The sequence below is a fragment of the Acartia tonsa genome, chromosome 10 (assembly GCF_053477335.1).
Source record: "Acartia tonsa isolate MP-2025a chromosome 10, ASM5347733v1, whole genome shotgun sequence".
Taxonomy (NCBI): domain Eukaryota; kingdom Metazoa; phylum Arthropoda; class Copepoda; order Calanoida; family Acartiidae; genus Acartia; species Acartia tonsa.
This window is the reverse complement of record NC_137269.1, coordinates 12161487-12177589: the sequence shown is the minus strand read 5'-3', so window position 1 is coordinate 12177589 and position 16103 is coordinate 12161487. Positions and strand designations below refer to the sequence as shown.

The 16103-nt window shown below is 32.3% G+C and overlaps 2 protein-coding genes across 2 annotated transcripts in view; both read left to right on the top strand.

The window, feature by feature from the left end:
• Positions 1-2347, top strand: part of LOC145330440 (uncharacterized) — a 29283-nt gene extending 26936 nt beyond the window's left edge. The window contains exons 4-6 of the mRNA XM_080175074.1: positions 1233-1303; positions 1715-1783; positions 2239-2347. Coding sequence (XP_080031200.1) covers positions 1233-1303; positions 1715-1783; positions 2239-2347 — 249 coding nt within the window. The remainder of the gene's footprint in view (positions 1-1232; positions 1304-1714; positions 1784-2238) is intronic.
• Positions 2348-3534: 1187 nt separating this feature from the next.
• The window catches only part of LOC145329415 (serine proteinase stubble-like), a 39171-nt gene continuing 26602 nt past the window's right edge, over positions 3535-16103 (top strand). Inside the window, exons 1-3 of the mRNA XM_080173526.1 lie at positions 3535-3615; positions 6157-6231; positions 7309-7387. The gene's annotated coding sequence lies outside the window, so the exon portion shown is untranslated. The remainder of the gene's footprint in view (positions 3616-6156; positions 6232-7308; positions 7388-16103) is intronic.

Below are 16103 nucleotides of genomic sequence, written 5' to 3'. Positions count from 1 at the left end.
GACACAAGTAGTAGAATATTTATGTTTCTAACAATTCAAAAGAAGACCTAATCAGGAACGTCAAAAGGGATGGGGTTATAGGGGTGTTTATCCCCCTCCCCCCAAAGAAAAAAGCTTGGACGTCCTTGCCTCTATGGTATAAAGATTATCCTCCCTCCACCTCCAAAAAAAATTAACTAGGAAAACTTTAATTTTCAATTTTTTATACCCCCCTCCCAATGCCCCACAAAAGCTTGGACCTCGTTGAGCCTAATTGTCTTTTTTCTTGGCATAAACCATTTTGAAATCTTACATTTTATCCACATTTCATGGACGGATGAATATTGCTCTGGACATTTTTGTTTAGAATTATGGACAGAACTTGGGTGTAGATGGATTTATAGATAGACAGATTGATAGAGATAGATATAAGGATGGAAAAAAAAATGAACATGTTTGATGGACGGATTAATATTTATTATGAACATTTTTGTTTAGACAGATGGAGAATTTTTGATTGATAGATAGACTTAAGGATGGACGGATGAATATCTTTCTTCTTGTCCTAAACCTTTTTTAAACGTTAACATTTCATACAGTGGGAAATTAGTGCAGAGTGCGTTTGAAGGTGCTTTGACTTTTGTGTCAGAACCTAAATTGGGACAAAGTGCATTTCATTACCCTAGGTTAGGTAACTTCATTTCACTTTTCAATAAAATCTAAAATGCAGCCGTTTTTGAGAAAATTAGATTTGAAAAAATCAAGTTCAATTTTCATCCACTAGGAGTTACCGCATAATCATGACAAGAAAAGCAAAGATTATTTATTTAAAATTTTGAACAAGTTTGCTTTTATAAAGTTCTTAATAAAACCACTCCTTTAGTGAGTTGATTCATGGCCATTTTTATTAATTGCTTTGCTAAGGTCACGGAAATTCAGCCTTAAATAATTCATATATAGAGAGGTTTTATGACAGACTTTATAAAAGCAAAGTTGTTAAAAATTTCAAATAAATAATATTTGCTTTTCTTGTCATGATTATGCGGTAACTCCTAGTGGGTGAGAATTGAACTCAAAAACGGCTGCATTTTAGATTTTGTTGAAAAGTGAAATGAAGTTACCTAACCTAGGGTAATGAAATGCACTTTGTCCCAATTTAGGTTCTGACACAAAAGTCAAAGCACCTTCAAACGCACTGTGAGTGGACAACTTAATAGACGGATGAATATATATGATGGACATTTTTTGTTTAGACTGATGGCCAGCACCTGGGTATGTGTATGGATGGATTTATGTTTGGAAGTTGTTGTGTTCATGATGCCAGGAATATTAACCATTATTAAATTACACGCAATGTGTGTTCTATAAACCAATATATATACGTAAATTGGTAACATGCATGTTTTTTAACCTCAAACCATTTCAGTAGAACCCAATTGGTTCAGTAGTTATGGCGATCTTCAGCTTCAACATAGCTTTCACATATTTACCACATTGCATATTTGTTATTCTTGTAAAATTATCTGTAAAACGATGCTATACATGATTTTTCAGTATGGCTCAGAACCAGTTTTAAACCAACGGATACTACGGTTTGGAAGCCATACTGGAAAAGCTAATGGGTTGAATATTGATACTTAAGCTTAAGTTCGAAACCTAGCAATTATAGCAGACATAAAAATAATTTTCACCAGATCATACGCTTGCAATAGATAATAAATAATTGTAATGACAGAGAAAATGAAATCCTTACCTCCGCTGCAAGTAAACCCAGCTATGTCACATCAGCTGCAAGCAAACCAAGGTTTCTTTATTTAAGCTAACCCTTATTTTTATTGTGCCTTTTGGAAAAAAGGCATATTTTTTTCACTTCTTCCACAAATTTTTTAAAAGTAGGCTTTATTGTCATTTGTATGGCATTTGGGACCTATAGTATAGCTAGAAGAATGGTTCTTACATATTTTGAATTTTTAATAAGGGCTAATTCATGTCAGAGACATGTAAGAACGTATTCCTGTTAGTTTTTTTATTTATTTTATGGTTCTTTTGGAGGATAAAGATGCAATAAATCAATATCAAACTTTTTTTCAACCAGTTCATTATGTTTCATTTAAATAAAGGCGTAAGTTTTCATGAAAACTAATCTTGTTGTATAAAACTCACGGTGTTTAATTCTTCGCAATTTTGAACAAAATTCTGTTTGTTAACTTACAATTTCTATAAATCTAAAGCTTAAATAAAGAAGAATTTTTGTAATAGTATGTCGTCAACGCCAATAAAAAGTAAACCCGGGTATTTCAACATAAACACACCAGGATACAGCGACAAATCTTCTAGGGATCAATTCTTAAAATTATGTAACAATTGAAGTTTAAAAATGCTTTTAAATATTGATAGCTAAAAATCAATAGGTATACAATAGGTATAACTTGGATATTATAACACAGGAAATTTTGGCGTCAATTTAGGTTTCTATAGTCAGGCATTTAATGGAGGGGATTTGGTAAAAAGGTGGGATATGGGGTAGAGGGATGGGATATTGGGTATCGTTATATTATCCAGCTGGAAGATCTATTTATTAGAGTAGGCGAAAATCTGGTGCAATATCCAAGTAATTATAAAACGATTTATAAAAACGCGGCAATTTGCAGGGAGTAAGAGAGGGGATAATGGATCGAATATTCAATCTTTAGGAGTCTCAGACTTTGGGGACTGGCTTAAAGGGAATGTGCAAGAATTTAGCAGTTTCTGACTGAGTTTGGGGACTTGCGCAAGAAATGCCGTTACTCGCTATGTTAGTTTTGAATATATATAGTTTTGCAGACAGAGAGTAGTTCAAATATAAATACACGGCCCCCCTCCCATACTATATTTCACTCCCTTCATCCCCACCTCCTTTTTAAAAGTAGACGAGAAAGGGAAATGGAGAAGGGAGGTGGGGGAAATAAACAGGATAAAAAGGGGCAGGAAGGCGTGCGGGTCATATACTTGCCCATCCAGCTACACACCTGCCTGCCCCTTTTTTTCGTGTTCACATCACTTGCCCCCAAATCTCTTTTCTCTTTCCCTCTTTCTAGGGAGATATTTCTAGTAATTAATTACAGAATGGTTATGTCAGTCTGTAATACTGGTAATCTTATTTTCAAATGATTGCTTTTTTTCTTGGAACTTTTTTCTTAGTTTATGGTTTTCTAGATTTAATCAACAATCAATTTACAATTTCCACCATATTTTCGGGATTATTCTGGTTTTCATGGCCTTTCTTCAAAAACTCTTAAATTGAATTAATTGCCCATTGTCCCCTCCCTTACTCCCTGAATTTGGGACTTTCCCTCAAAGAGTGTATAGAGCACTGAACCTCACTTACTCCATATTGTTAAAATTGAAACTATAGGACGGTTTTTTCTAAGTCTAACTCCTTTGGAGAGCCTTACCGCTACAAGTCTACCCAATACTACATATAACCTACCTTGACTTATAGTAGTAAACAAACAAACGTATAAATTATTCATCCAAAGTTTAAATTCTGCAGCCAATTTAAGGATTGACCTTTTAGTTCTGGATATTTTGGCGTCAGCACCTTGGGGGGAAACAAATATGAAGCACAAGAATCTGCTTTTTATCCAGAGCAATCAGGTTAGTAAAATTAATAAATGTATTGGACAACCCGGCTATATTATGGGTTAGATAAATAATAACTTACTATTATTTTTAGAAATATTCCATATTTTGTCATTCGACCCTAAATAATTACACACCCCCTAAAGGTAAACTCTTGTCATAAAAAACCATCCGCTTGTTAAAAATGGCAGTTTCTCTCAAAGTGCTTAGTCGAGCACAGACCCCTCCTCTTATTTAAAAAGTAAAGAGGGGGTTGAGTGCTCGATAGTTTTCGAATGAGGGAATTAAAAATAAAATTGTTTAACTTCGGAAAGATTTTATATTCCCAAGAATCAAATTTTTTGAATAAATATGAAAAGAATAGAACTTTTTAAATTGTTGACCCTATTCAAGTTGCTAACTTATTAATATATTTTTTTCAGCGGTAGAGCATCTAACATCTTAGAAATTATCAGCAATCTGTTTATCCTATTATATAAGTTATAAGCTTTATTTGTCTGTTGAGAATGAGCTCACTTACTGCTGAACTGATATGGTCCTTCTTTACAGTGAAGATCCTTATAGGTTCCGGCATGGTTGTTTGGCTACTTTTTTAAATAAAGAGCCTCTAGATAGATGCTAGGGGTGCAACCGCTAGTAAAATACAAAGGATAATTACATGCCCTATCAAAAGGGTGCTTGTAAACCCAGAACCACTTCATTATGCAATCTACATTTTCCTGGATATTTTGTCTACGGTAGTCCATAAGTGTACAGCTTTACAGTACATTGTTTCTATTTGTTAAAGCAACACGTATGATAAAAGAAAAAGATTCTTTTTAAAGTAAAATGCTTATATTTCAATCAAAATCTATATTTTTGTATTTTTTACCGAGCCACTTCATTATGCAAATCAAAAGAAAATCAATGGGAAAACGTTTGTTTTGCATTTTTCTTCACTTTTAAAAAATGATTCTGATAAAATAACAATTTTTTAAGTGATTTATGCATTAATTATAATGAAAAACAGTTTAAGGTAAATTTTAATGATTTTTCTAAATAAGAAATAATTGAAAAAAAAGAAATTCTATCCCTATCACTTTAGAGGACAGCTGCTGACCCCCAGTCTTATGGATGAAGCTAAATACATGTTAAAGATAAAAATTACCCTGAAACGTATACAAAAATGTTTTTTGATGTGTTAAAAAAATCCATTTTAAAATCTTGATTTTGAGGATGATGGCCTTTAAGATGCTCTTACTGGTGATGAAGGTAAGCTAAATGTTATCTAAGTACATGACTATGACAACAACTTGTCTATTAACCTATGGTCCATTTTTTGTAGTCATAGCAGCCTCCAGTGGAGCCTCTCGACATGAAATATAACCATTATCTAAAAACTACATTATTTACTTTATGAATTTTAGTAAGTAAAATTGCAGTTTTTTTTGTTTTTAATATTGCTTGGCTGGAGGCTGCTATGACTACAAAAATTGGACCATAGTTCAATATATAAGTTTTCATCATGGGCATGCACTTTAATAACATTTAGCTCACCATCACCACCAGTAAGAGCATCTTAAAGGCCATCATCCTCAAAATCAAGATTTTAAAATGGATTTTTTTTAACACATCAAAAAACATTTTAGAAAACTTTTCAGGGTAATTTTTATTTTTAACATGTATTTAGCTTCATCCATAAGACTGGGGGTCGGCAGCTGTCCTCTAAAGTGATAGGGATAGAATTTCTTTTTTTCAATTATTTCTTATTTAGAAATATCATTAAAATCTACCTTAAACTGTTTTTCATTATAATTAATGCATAAATCCCTTAAAAAATTGTTATTTTATCAGAATTAATTTTTAAAAGTGGAGAAAATGGCAAAACAAACGTTTTCCCATTGATTTTCTTTTGATTTGCATAATGAAGTGGATCGGTAAAAAATACAAAAATATAGATTTTGATTGAAATATAAGCATTTTACTTTAAAAAGAATCTTTTTCTTTTATCATACGTGTTGCTTTAACAAATAGAAACAATGTACTGTAAAGCTGTACACTTATGGACTACCGTAGACAAAATATCCAGGAAAATGTAGATTGCATAATGAAGTCGTTCTGGGTTTAGTTATAATGTCATCATACTGTCGATGTGTCGATATTATGTCAGCCATTTTCACTTTTTATTAAAGCAATATAGTCGAAGTAAATGCTATCAATATTTACAAGAATCCAAAGTAATAAGACAATGGCCGAAAACTGATGTACACCCTAATGATGATAAACAAAATTATCCCATCTGTAGAAATCAATTAGTAGTTGAAACGTTTGGACACTCAACTTAATGACTTAACCAATCAAAATTTAATAAAAGTTCCCAAATTGAAAAGACAACTTTGGGGACTAATGTAAAAAACAGTCCAATATCCCATACCTACCTACAATATTTGCGTCGGCAAGTAGTCGGTCATGGCTGATATATTATCGACATTATTTATCGACTATAACTATATACACGATCATTTGACAGGGAAAGCCTCCCTGAAAATTGGTGACCTAATAAAATATTTTGTTTAGGAAATACAGAAACTACATTCCCCCCATCCTCGTATTACAAACCCACGCTGAAACCTTCAGCTTCGGATTTCCAGGGTAGGTATTTGCATAACAAAACTCCCAATCTCTGTAGTTTACTTTGACCGTTCGTCCGTAACGCTTTATGGGAAATGCTATTTAAATTAGACAGCTGAAATTTTCAGTAAAGATTCATATTCATAAGCTTCCGTTAAAGTACAACCATTTTGGATCAATTTCACCAAGATCTTAAGCTTCAGACAAAAAACATTACTACTTTATATTATAGAATTGTTGATTAATAAAATAATTAACAGAAAAATCGCTTTGTAGAAACCAATCTGAAATTTCAACCTTTCTTTATTAAATGGTTTTCTTTTCAAATTAGACTCAAAGATGACAAAATTTTCCTTTTTAATTAATTAAGAGCATTCTTCAATTCTTCATCAAGATGTACTCTTATCGTTTTATTTTTCACTCTTTTTGTGGCGTGGCTACTTTATAATATACGTCCAACCGTAATATGATTTTGCAGAGCTTTTCAATCTCTCTTAAGCTGCAAAACAGCTCTATACACAATATGAGGAGGGTTTGTATAAACCATAAGTTGGCTGCCACTGGAAAGATACCAATATCAGTTCTGCGGTTGGCGTGATCCTTCGCTGTACACACACACACACACACACAAACACACACACACACACAAACACACACACACACACACAAACACACACAGTTTTATTGTTTGGATACTTTGGGATGTCTTCGCCCTTGCTTTTTATTCTTTTGAGCAAAAAATTAATTGTTATTTTTAAATAACAAAACAAGATAGAACCAGATTTGTTTTTTTAATTCCATTAAGGTATTGTAACAAGTCTGGCCAAATTATTATTTTTTTAGGGGGGGTGTGACTGTGGGGGTTGAAGGGGGGTAGAACAAGCATAGACACCCTATTTTGAAAAAAAAACATGGATTGTGGGGGGGGGGGGGGATAGTTTGTAGTTTGCTTGTCTTTTCCCGAAGGCAGGTAAGATTAGGTTATATTGTGGACTGCATTGGATATCTCCGCAGATAAAAGTAACTAAAGCCCCCTCACCCCACCCCTTATGTTTAAATTTTTATTTGTAATAAGAGTAAAATTGAAGTATGTTTCAGGTTTCACATCCTTGCAGGAGGCCAGCAGTCATGGCAATCACAACAAGAACCAGTACAAACCAAATATCAGGCCAGAAAGGTACTTTTATTTCTATAAAAAATTTGCTAGGTGTGATTATATAAGAGAGATATTATTTAAATCATAAATTAATGTCATATTACCATTCTGATCACATTGATGAAAAATAATTTTATAAAAGTCTTCATTAAAATATTATTACTACATTACAAACATTAAAGTAAAATAATAAATAGGATACGAGCTAAATGTAACATTGTCCACGGGGTGGGGACCCTGTGCCGACTTTTAATTGGGTCTTTAAATGTACTCCAAAAGCGTCGGAAATATAAACACAGCCGAATCCCTACAAAAGAACAGAAAGTAATTTGCTAGCATACGAAAGATGGCTTAACAACTTGGGCCAGGTAGTTGTCTAGATTATACATATATACTTATACGTTTGTTTTTACAAACTGTTATTTCTTGACATAGTTTTCAGTATTTATGCTGTTGTGTTTTTTTTAATTATGATAATTAGCGGAAGTGAGGTGAAACTATTATTTACTAAGTATATTTGCGATTACTTTTATTTAATAGATTTTTCTAATTTTTAACATTTACAAAAGGGCCTGCTTTATTGCTTCAAGATCCATGTCAGATCTATATAGGAAATAAATGTCTATAAAAAAGCTCAAGTTTTCCAAGGAATAAATGTTTAAAACTCATAGTGCTCCAATAATCGATAATAAACTCTCATTGCCCAGAACAATAAAACCCAATATTTTACTTTATTAAGAACTAGCGGCTACGCCCCTAGAGGCCTCTAGTGGCACTTTAAATGTTTTTTTTTTTATTTAAAATATCTAATTACAGAATTAGTTGGTTTATGTTTCGTTGGAGTCTCTTTTTCGGGAGGGGTAATTTTTTTCTAGGGGCGATTTCTCCTGATAGGGTGGTGGTACCCTCCCCCAAAATAGTTATAAACCTTCCCGGGACTTATGAGAAGCTACCCTGTTAAGGAGAACCCGATCGGTTCAGCGGTAAGCGAGATCCTTCGCTACAAACAAACAGACAAACAGACAGACATCGTTCTACTTTGTATTATAGATAAATTAATTTTTTTTATTTCATCTTGCTATTTACATAATATTGAAGTATTTTATTACTATTCTTAAAAAAGAAAATTTAAATTCATAATATAGTAAATTTAAGAAAACTTAGTTTTAAAATGAGTTGATTCTAGCGCCCCTCCCTAATGTGTCCAAATTTTGAAACAAAAATTAAAAACATTTTAACCCTTTCCTGACGGTTATAAAAAAATATATATTGGAAAATAAATTCCGTAATTTAAATTGCATTTTTGAAAGAATGAAAATGGCTTTATTATAAATACGTATTTGAAGATTAAATTAAGAAATCAAAAGAAAATGGAAGAAAAAGCAAGTTAGAGAGAGGTTTTTTTTTAAAAAAAACAAGAAAACTCTAAGGCAGAATGTTAATACGTTCATAGTATCAAAGGCTTTTATTATAAAATAAATAACTAAAATCAGCCGGACAGAAATTCTAACGTAAGTAGTTGAACTTGAAGTAATCTTTATGTGTAAGTTAATATATTTATCTCTTTCTATTCTAAATGCATAAGAATATTTTAAACTAGCGGATGTGTACCTAGCATCCAGGGGCTCTCAATTAAAAGGGGCTAGAAACAGGCTAGAAAAAATAGCTCAAAACCATCTGAAAATGAAATAGCCTAATACCATCATGGGACCTATTTAAAGCTTACCTAAAATAGAGAACCCAATTGCTTCAGTAGTTATTGAGATCTTAACCTTCATAAAAAAAGTGGAAAAACATATTTTTGCAGACAGACTGACGGGCCAATTGAGATGCAGAGTAGATGCTAATCACCCTGTAAAATTTTACCAGGGAAAAATTCATCTTTCTATCAATCAAATGACAATCAGAGCATTACCGATAGACTGACAGACCAGGTAAATTATATATTGGATGCTTATTTGTAAAGGAGAACCATATCGATTCTGCGTTTATAGAGATCTTTTAGTACAAACAGACACACACACACACCGGGATCCTTTTACTTTATTTTAAGGACTATAGGCTAGACTTCTATTTTCAATAGAAGAAAAGGCACATTTCCCTACAGAAATTGATGTCATCTGGAGGGTTACAGACAGACTAACCGACTAAATAAGGTAGAGAGTAGATATTCATCTATCAGGAAAATCTTCTCTAGAAAAAATCAGTCGTGATCGTCTATCTAATTTAAAATTTGATAAATAAAATTTTTACATTTTAAATTAAATGCCTTGCAGGGTATTTCCGACAGGCTGATGGAATAAGTAAATCACATATTGGATGCTTAAAGGTATAGGGTATATTCTCATAAATTAAAACCGTCTATCTTTAATAGCAGATGGTGAATTATGTTTTACCCTCAGACGGACATTTCTAATTAAAGAGGGGCTTTGCGTAAAAAATATTATATTTAATAAAAAAGCAAGGTCAGCCAAAGTGAGGATTAGGGTGCTTTCCCATATCGAGTGCATATCAAGCATTGAAAATACACTTCCATATTTTAGAAATAAATTGTAAATTAGAAGGGATAGTTTTTTTTGCATAAGCCTAACTCCTGCAGGGGGCCCTAACCCACCAAGGTATACCCTTGATGTGCCCTTACTCTTGATAAGATATAAATTATAGAACATATAGAATTTCTTAGAAATTTTAAAGCTAAACAAGGATGACATCATTTATAAGTCCTTAGTAAAGCTAATAAACATGGAAATCTTTACAATAGAATTTATATAATATCTTTGATAGTAGATGCATATCAAAGCATTCCAACAGACGGGCGGACAAAGTAAGTTCATCAGTATGGGTATGTTTTTAATTCCATTGATCTTTTATAACTAAAGAGAAATTCAAGTTTACCTCTTTACGGTTTCTTTCAGACAGACAGACAGACATTTCAATTAGAGTACCAAGAAACATATGATAACATCCATAAACTTTGTAAAATTCATAAAAATCTAATAAAATAGACGGACAATATGGTTAAAACATTAGATGTCAATAGAAATATATACAGTAAACTTAAAACATAAAATACCATAAAAATCTAATTACTAAAACTTTAGCATAATGGACGGACTGACTGACAAAGTTAATTAAATATGATGCTTTTTAGTCAGCGAAATCCTCACAGACAAATTTGCTTTTCATTTTTAATTTTAAGTAAATCATAATTCTGATTTTGTACCAGACAGACATACAAAGTTCATGTAAGATTTTCTGCTAAAATATTTTTTAGTAGAGAAGCTACTCTATAATTTATAATATAATAATTTTTCCTAATAACTCGGACCCTAAGGCGGCCTGAGGCCGATTCGTCATATCTTAATAATTGCATTAGCCTTCTACCTTTCCAGTACGGATATTTAATATTCTCAAGAGCATTACAGACCAGCGAACAACGTGAGCTGTAGGCTAGTCTTTATATATGATAATCACATCAACATTTGTTCCAATTACAATATGTGAAACTGAAAAAAAATATGTTAATTACGAGTTCGACTATAGTCTATATGCCGATACAATAACAGCACAAAAGTATAACATGATCGAAAGAGAGGGAACAATGGGCTTTTAATTACTCTAGTCCCCAAAGTCATATAATATCGTTTTCAATAACTTTGGGGACTTTGATTGGTTGGTTTATTAAGACGAGTGTTCAAACGTTTCAACCACTAATTGTAATCTACACAAGGGGTAATTTTGTGTATCATCATATAATTTATCGGCCATTGTCTTATCCCTTTAGATCCCTGCTAGCATGGTAAGTTTTTATGAAATGATACACTTGGTTGATCTGATGCATCCTAAAGATTTCTTCATCTAATATCCACCTTCAATATATTATTTATTTATTTGTTTTGTACTATAAAATTTAAATGTTTTGCAATAAGACAAGAATGATATAATAAGTAAATGTTTACCGATCTTATAATCCATTTTTTGTCATTTGTGTCAACAATAAATGTATAAGTATAGACTTTTCAGCTCAGAGGATAGACTAGGGATCCTTCACCTCTTACTCGTAGCAAAAAAACAACCCATTGATTACACGATCTTAATTTTCACAAAAATGTTTACTATCTTTCCTACATGTTAATTTAATCTATATAGACATTTATAGGCTGTTCAGAAAATTTTTTAGTTTAAACTTATTGTATAAGTGTATTTTTGTAACTCATTACGGAAATATAGTCATATGTTGAAATAGCTGTGTTACTAAAAACAAGAGTTACAACATCCATAAGTAGAGAAGCACAAAAAATATGGATTAACAAACGGACAAAGTAAATCATGTATGTTTTTAACTCAAATATGCACTATATAATGATGGGAATTTTTACAAGAAAAATCAGAGCTGAGTAATTATAATTTCTCCATAGCGTTATGGAAATACTTACGGACGGGCTGACAAAGTCCTTTATAGAGTAGCTTTGCTGCTAAAAATTGTATTCAATGTCACAGATCTTGTGCAGATTAATTGCAAAACTTGTTGAAGCAAGACTTTTCATAAATTCCTATATTTCTACAGTGATAAAGGGAGGGGGGGCCCGGGGGGGGGGGGGGTAACACGAGAATTTAATTTTTAATAATTTACATATATTGGATATTGAAACTAAAAGGAGTTGGTGAATAGAAAGAAACAAGAATGGTACACCATGCATTGATAACGAAGCAGAAAAATTACGAAACCTTAATAAAACTCAAATTTTCAATATTGAAAAAAAAATTTCTAAGAGGATAATACCAAATTATATACTGGATGCTCTTTAAAAAAGTAATCTTTTCACAAAAAATCAGCAATTTATATCAAATAGGAGCCGAGAAAATCACATTTACCCCTTAGCGATAAGGATAGGTGGAAGAACAGTTTGACAAAGTCAGGCCTAGCTATTCTAACAATCAAACAAAATCACGAAACCTTTAGAAGTATGGTAGGGGTATATCTTGTTTTACCATGTATTTGAAGAGGGGTATGTAAGAAGGGAGGATAAGGGGAAGGGGGTTTTGGGTAAATTGTCCTTTAAAATTGTTTGTCAGAATCACACTCCCTTTTCCCTGGACAAAGATAATTAAAGAGTATCACCAAAAAAATAACCCCCTTTAAAAATTTACTAAAATATTTGTTACAAATAAATTTCTGTTATCCTTATTTTGACTGATCTAACCCGGCCCTGCGGAGCATCACCCAACATATAACCTAACCAAAATAGTTAAAATTTATAGATATTAGGATAGGGGAATGATAAGTGTAACGACATAACCCAATCTTTCCAGATTTTGTATAATTTTTGAGGAACACGACGTCCAGTGACGTCATATTTTTCTTTCCCGAAAAAGGGAAGGGGGGAAGAAAATATCTTCAAAAGAGATGGGGAAAACCCCCTTTTCTCCCATCTCTTTTTTTCTTCCCCCCTTCCCTTTTTCGGGAAAGAAAAATATGACGTCACTGGACGTCGTGTTCCTCAAAAATTATACAAAATCTGGAAAGATTGGGTTGTGTCAGTGTAACCCTTCAGAGGGTTCTTAACTTTTTATAATTAATTGTGTTTGTTGGTTGAAGGTATAAGGTAAAACCAACAAGCGAAATTAATCTGAAAAAAATATTTGGGGGGCAAATGGAGAGGTCGTCAATTTTACGATTTGTTGCCCCCCAACGACAGCTGAAAACACTTATAAGTTACGTGATTTTTTTTCCGAATTAATTCCCTTGTTTATATTAGCTGGATTTAACCTATTCGTAGCTAAATCACTATGGGAAATAATCTTATCACATTATGAGTCACCAATCAATATAATTATAATGATATCATGACTTAGTTAGGAAGTAGTCTGAAAAAGAGATTCTTTTTGGTTAATTTATTGTAATAGCTCAGTGGCAGGCTCATAATAACTAAATAGTTACTGTTACACCATTGCATTTAATGACTTTAGAAACATTCTTCCTTATTATTCTCAGTGAGACATATTAATCAATGAGTTTTTATTGCTGTTTCATGGAAATCAAACTGTTTTATTAATATTTAAGGATGATTTTATTGAAATGTAGACCAATGTACTTTTCAGGAAACATTTAAAATCTATTTTATCAAAGTTCATTGACTGAACTGTTATTTACATGATATTTTACATAATGATTCTTAAAAAGGGATTTTTTCGAGCTTTAATGATATTTTTAAACACTTTTTAAAAGGTTTATCATGTTGCATAAAGGAGTTAGGGTTTTTTTAGTCTTTGAGATATCGCCAACCACTGAACTGATTGAGTTCTTCATTTCAGAAAACCTCCATATAATAATAGTTGCAGGCTATTTTAGTTTTAAATCTGAGTATTAGTACAGTTTTAGGCTATTTGATTCTCACTACTCCCTTCTAGAGTTAGGGTCGCAACTACTATTTTATGAAAATGTACTTAATATAAAGTTTCTTAAGGCCAGATATTTAACTTTTAAAGCAGCTTTGTAGCGACTTGTTGACCTAGTAAACATACATTCTGGATGCCTGTCATTAGAGAAGAGCTTACTTATAAAGTTACAAAGATGACATAAACCATAAGTAGCAAAGCTATCTATAATACAAAGTAGAACGATGTCTGTCTGTCCGTCTGTCCGTCTGTCTGTCTGTCCCTTAAGATCTTGGTAACCACTGAACTGATTGGATTCTACTCTTCAGGGAATATTCCTACTGGTCCTGTGGTGGTTTTAGGCTATTTTCTTGGGGGGTGGGACACCCCCAACCCCCCAAAAAATAAAAAAAATAAAACCTCCAAAATTTTTTTTTTTACATTTTTTGTAAAATCTCAGTAACTGCTGATCAAATTGGGCTCTACCCTTCTGGGAATATACCTACTGGTCCTTGGGTGGTTTTAAGCAATTTTCTGGGGGGGTGGGACACCCCAACCCCCCCAAAAATAAGAAAAATCCCCACTTCCAAAATTTTTTATTTTTTAAAATTTTTGTAAACAAAAACCAGTAATTGAATCCACCCCCCCCCCAACAAAAAAAATAAAAAAAAATTTTTTCAATTTTAATTTTTGTGTATGCGAACAACCTAGGTTTAATTTGTACGAATTGAAATTTTTGTTTATACGGCAAACAACCTGGGTTTAATTTGTACAAATTAAATTTTTTGTGCATAAAGCGCACAACCTGGGTTTAATTTTACCACAGAGTAATTAAACAAAGAATATTTTTTTTGAATATTTCTATTAAGGAGGGTTGACTTCCCATAACTATATAGGGCGAAGCCCCTAGAGGCTAGGGGCGAAGCCGCTAGTCAAATATAAAGTAAAGAAAACATCGCTCAGCAGATGGAATGAAAATCGAGTTAAAAAGCATTACTGACAACCTGACGGACCAAGTTAATTATTTACTGTATGCTTTTTTGGTAAAAGGAATCTTCACAAAAAAAAACTGTCTATCTTGAATAGCAGAGAAGAAACTCATATTTCTCCCATTCCATTTCTTACGGAAATACGGATATCATGGATTATAGAATCACTCCCCTTCTAAAAAGGTACACTTATGTAGTGATAAAGTATAGTGTAAATTTATCGAGATATAAAATTGCATTTACATACAGATAAAAGGATACAAAATTGGGAATAGTTCTATAGAATTTTATTCAACGTTCCTTTGATTTCATTTTTATAGTTATTTATCGCGTCATTTTTTATTTCTTATTTCAATAATGTGGAAAATTGTTTGTAATACAATGCTATTCATAATTTTTCTGCATGGGTAAAGACCGGTTCCATTCCAGCGGATATTAATCGGTTTCGAAGCCATGAAAAATATAATATTCATTGTAGGAAAAAGATTTTCTCGGTCTTTTTTAAGATAGATGTCTCAAAGATAACCATCATATGCAAGCTTATAGTTTATAAATTATTTTGTCCGTCTGTTTATAACGTTTTGGAGCAGATGAAAATTGAAGCTTTTTATAGTGCCTTTCAAAAATTACGTCATACTGGCTTATCATCGGTCTTTGAAAATGTATACTGGTAATTTAGTCTGTGTATTGGCCATTTATAAGTCTGTGTATTGGTCATTTGCATTGTATGAAGCCATTTTTAAGGCACTATAAACAGCTTTTTAAAAATTTTGGATAATCATAATTTGCTTAGCTACTATTAAATAATAGCTGTATCATGTATCCTTGTGAAGATTCCTATGATCAATTATTTTGCAGTTTACATTCATACTGGCCTACCATCGGTCTATGAAAATATATACTGGCCTGCCATTGGTCATTTGTATTGTATGAAGCCATTTTTAAGGCACTATAAGCAGCTTTAAAAAATTTAAGAAGAACCATAATTTGCTTAGCTACTATTAAATAATAGCTGTATCATAATCCTTGTGAAGATTCCTATGATCAATTATTTTGCAGTTTACATTCTACATTTTAATGACAATGACATTATGACATGATTTTATATAGTCACTATAAAGTCTATAAGCTGCTTCTATCTTAATATCTACAATCAAAATTGGAAATATATCAGAGGCCTTTTAGAATCTTTGGAAATAATTTTACGTGAATATTACTCGGATCATATTGTAAAGAAATGTGTGTCAAGATTTGAATATGATTAGGGAGAACTTAAATCCTCTGGTTTAGATATGAACCAATTATCCCCCACCATCCTCATAACATCCTGTGTTTTTATTTCCTTTTTCATAATATCATCGGATAAATTT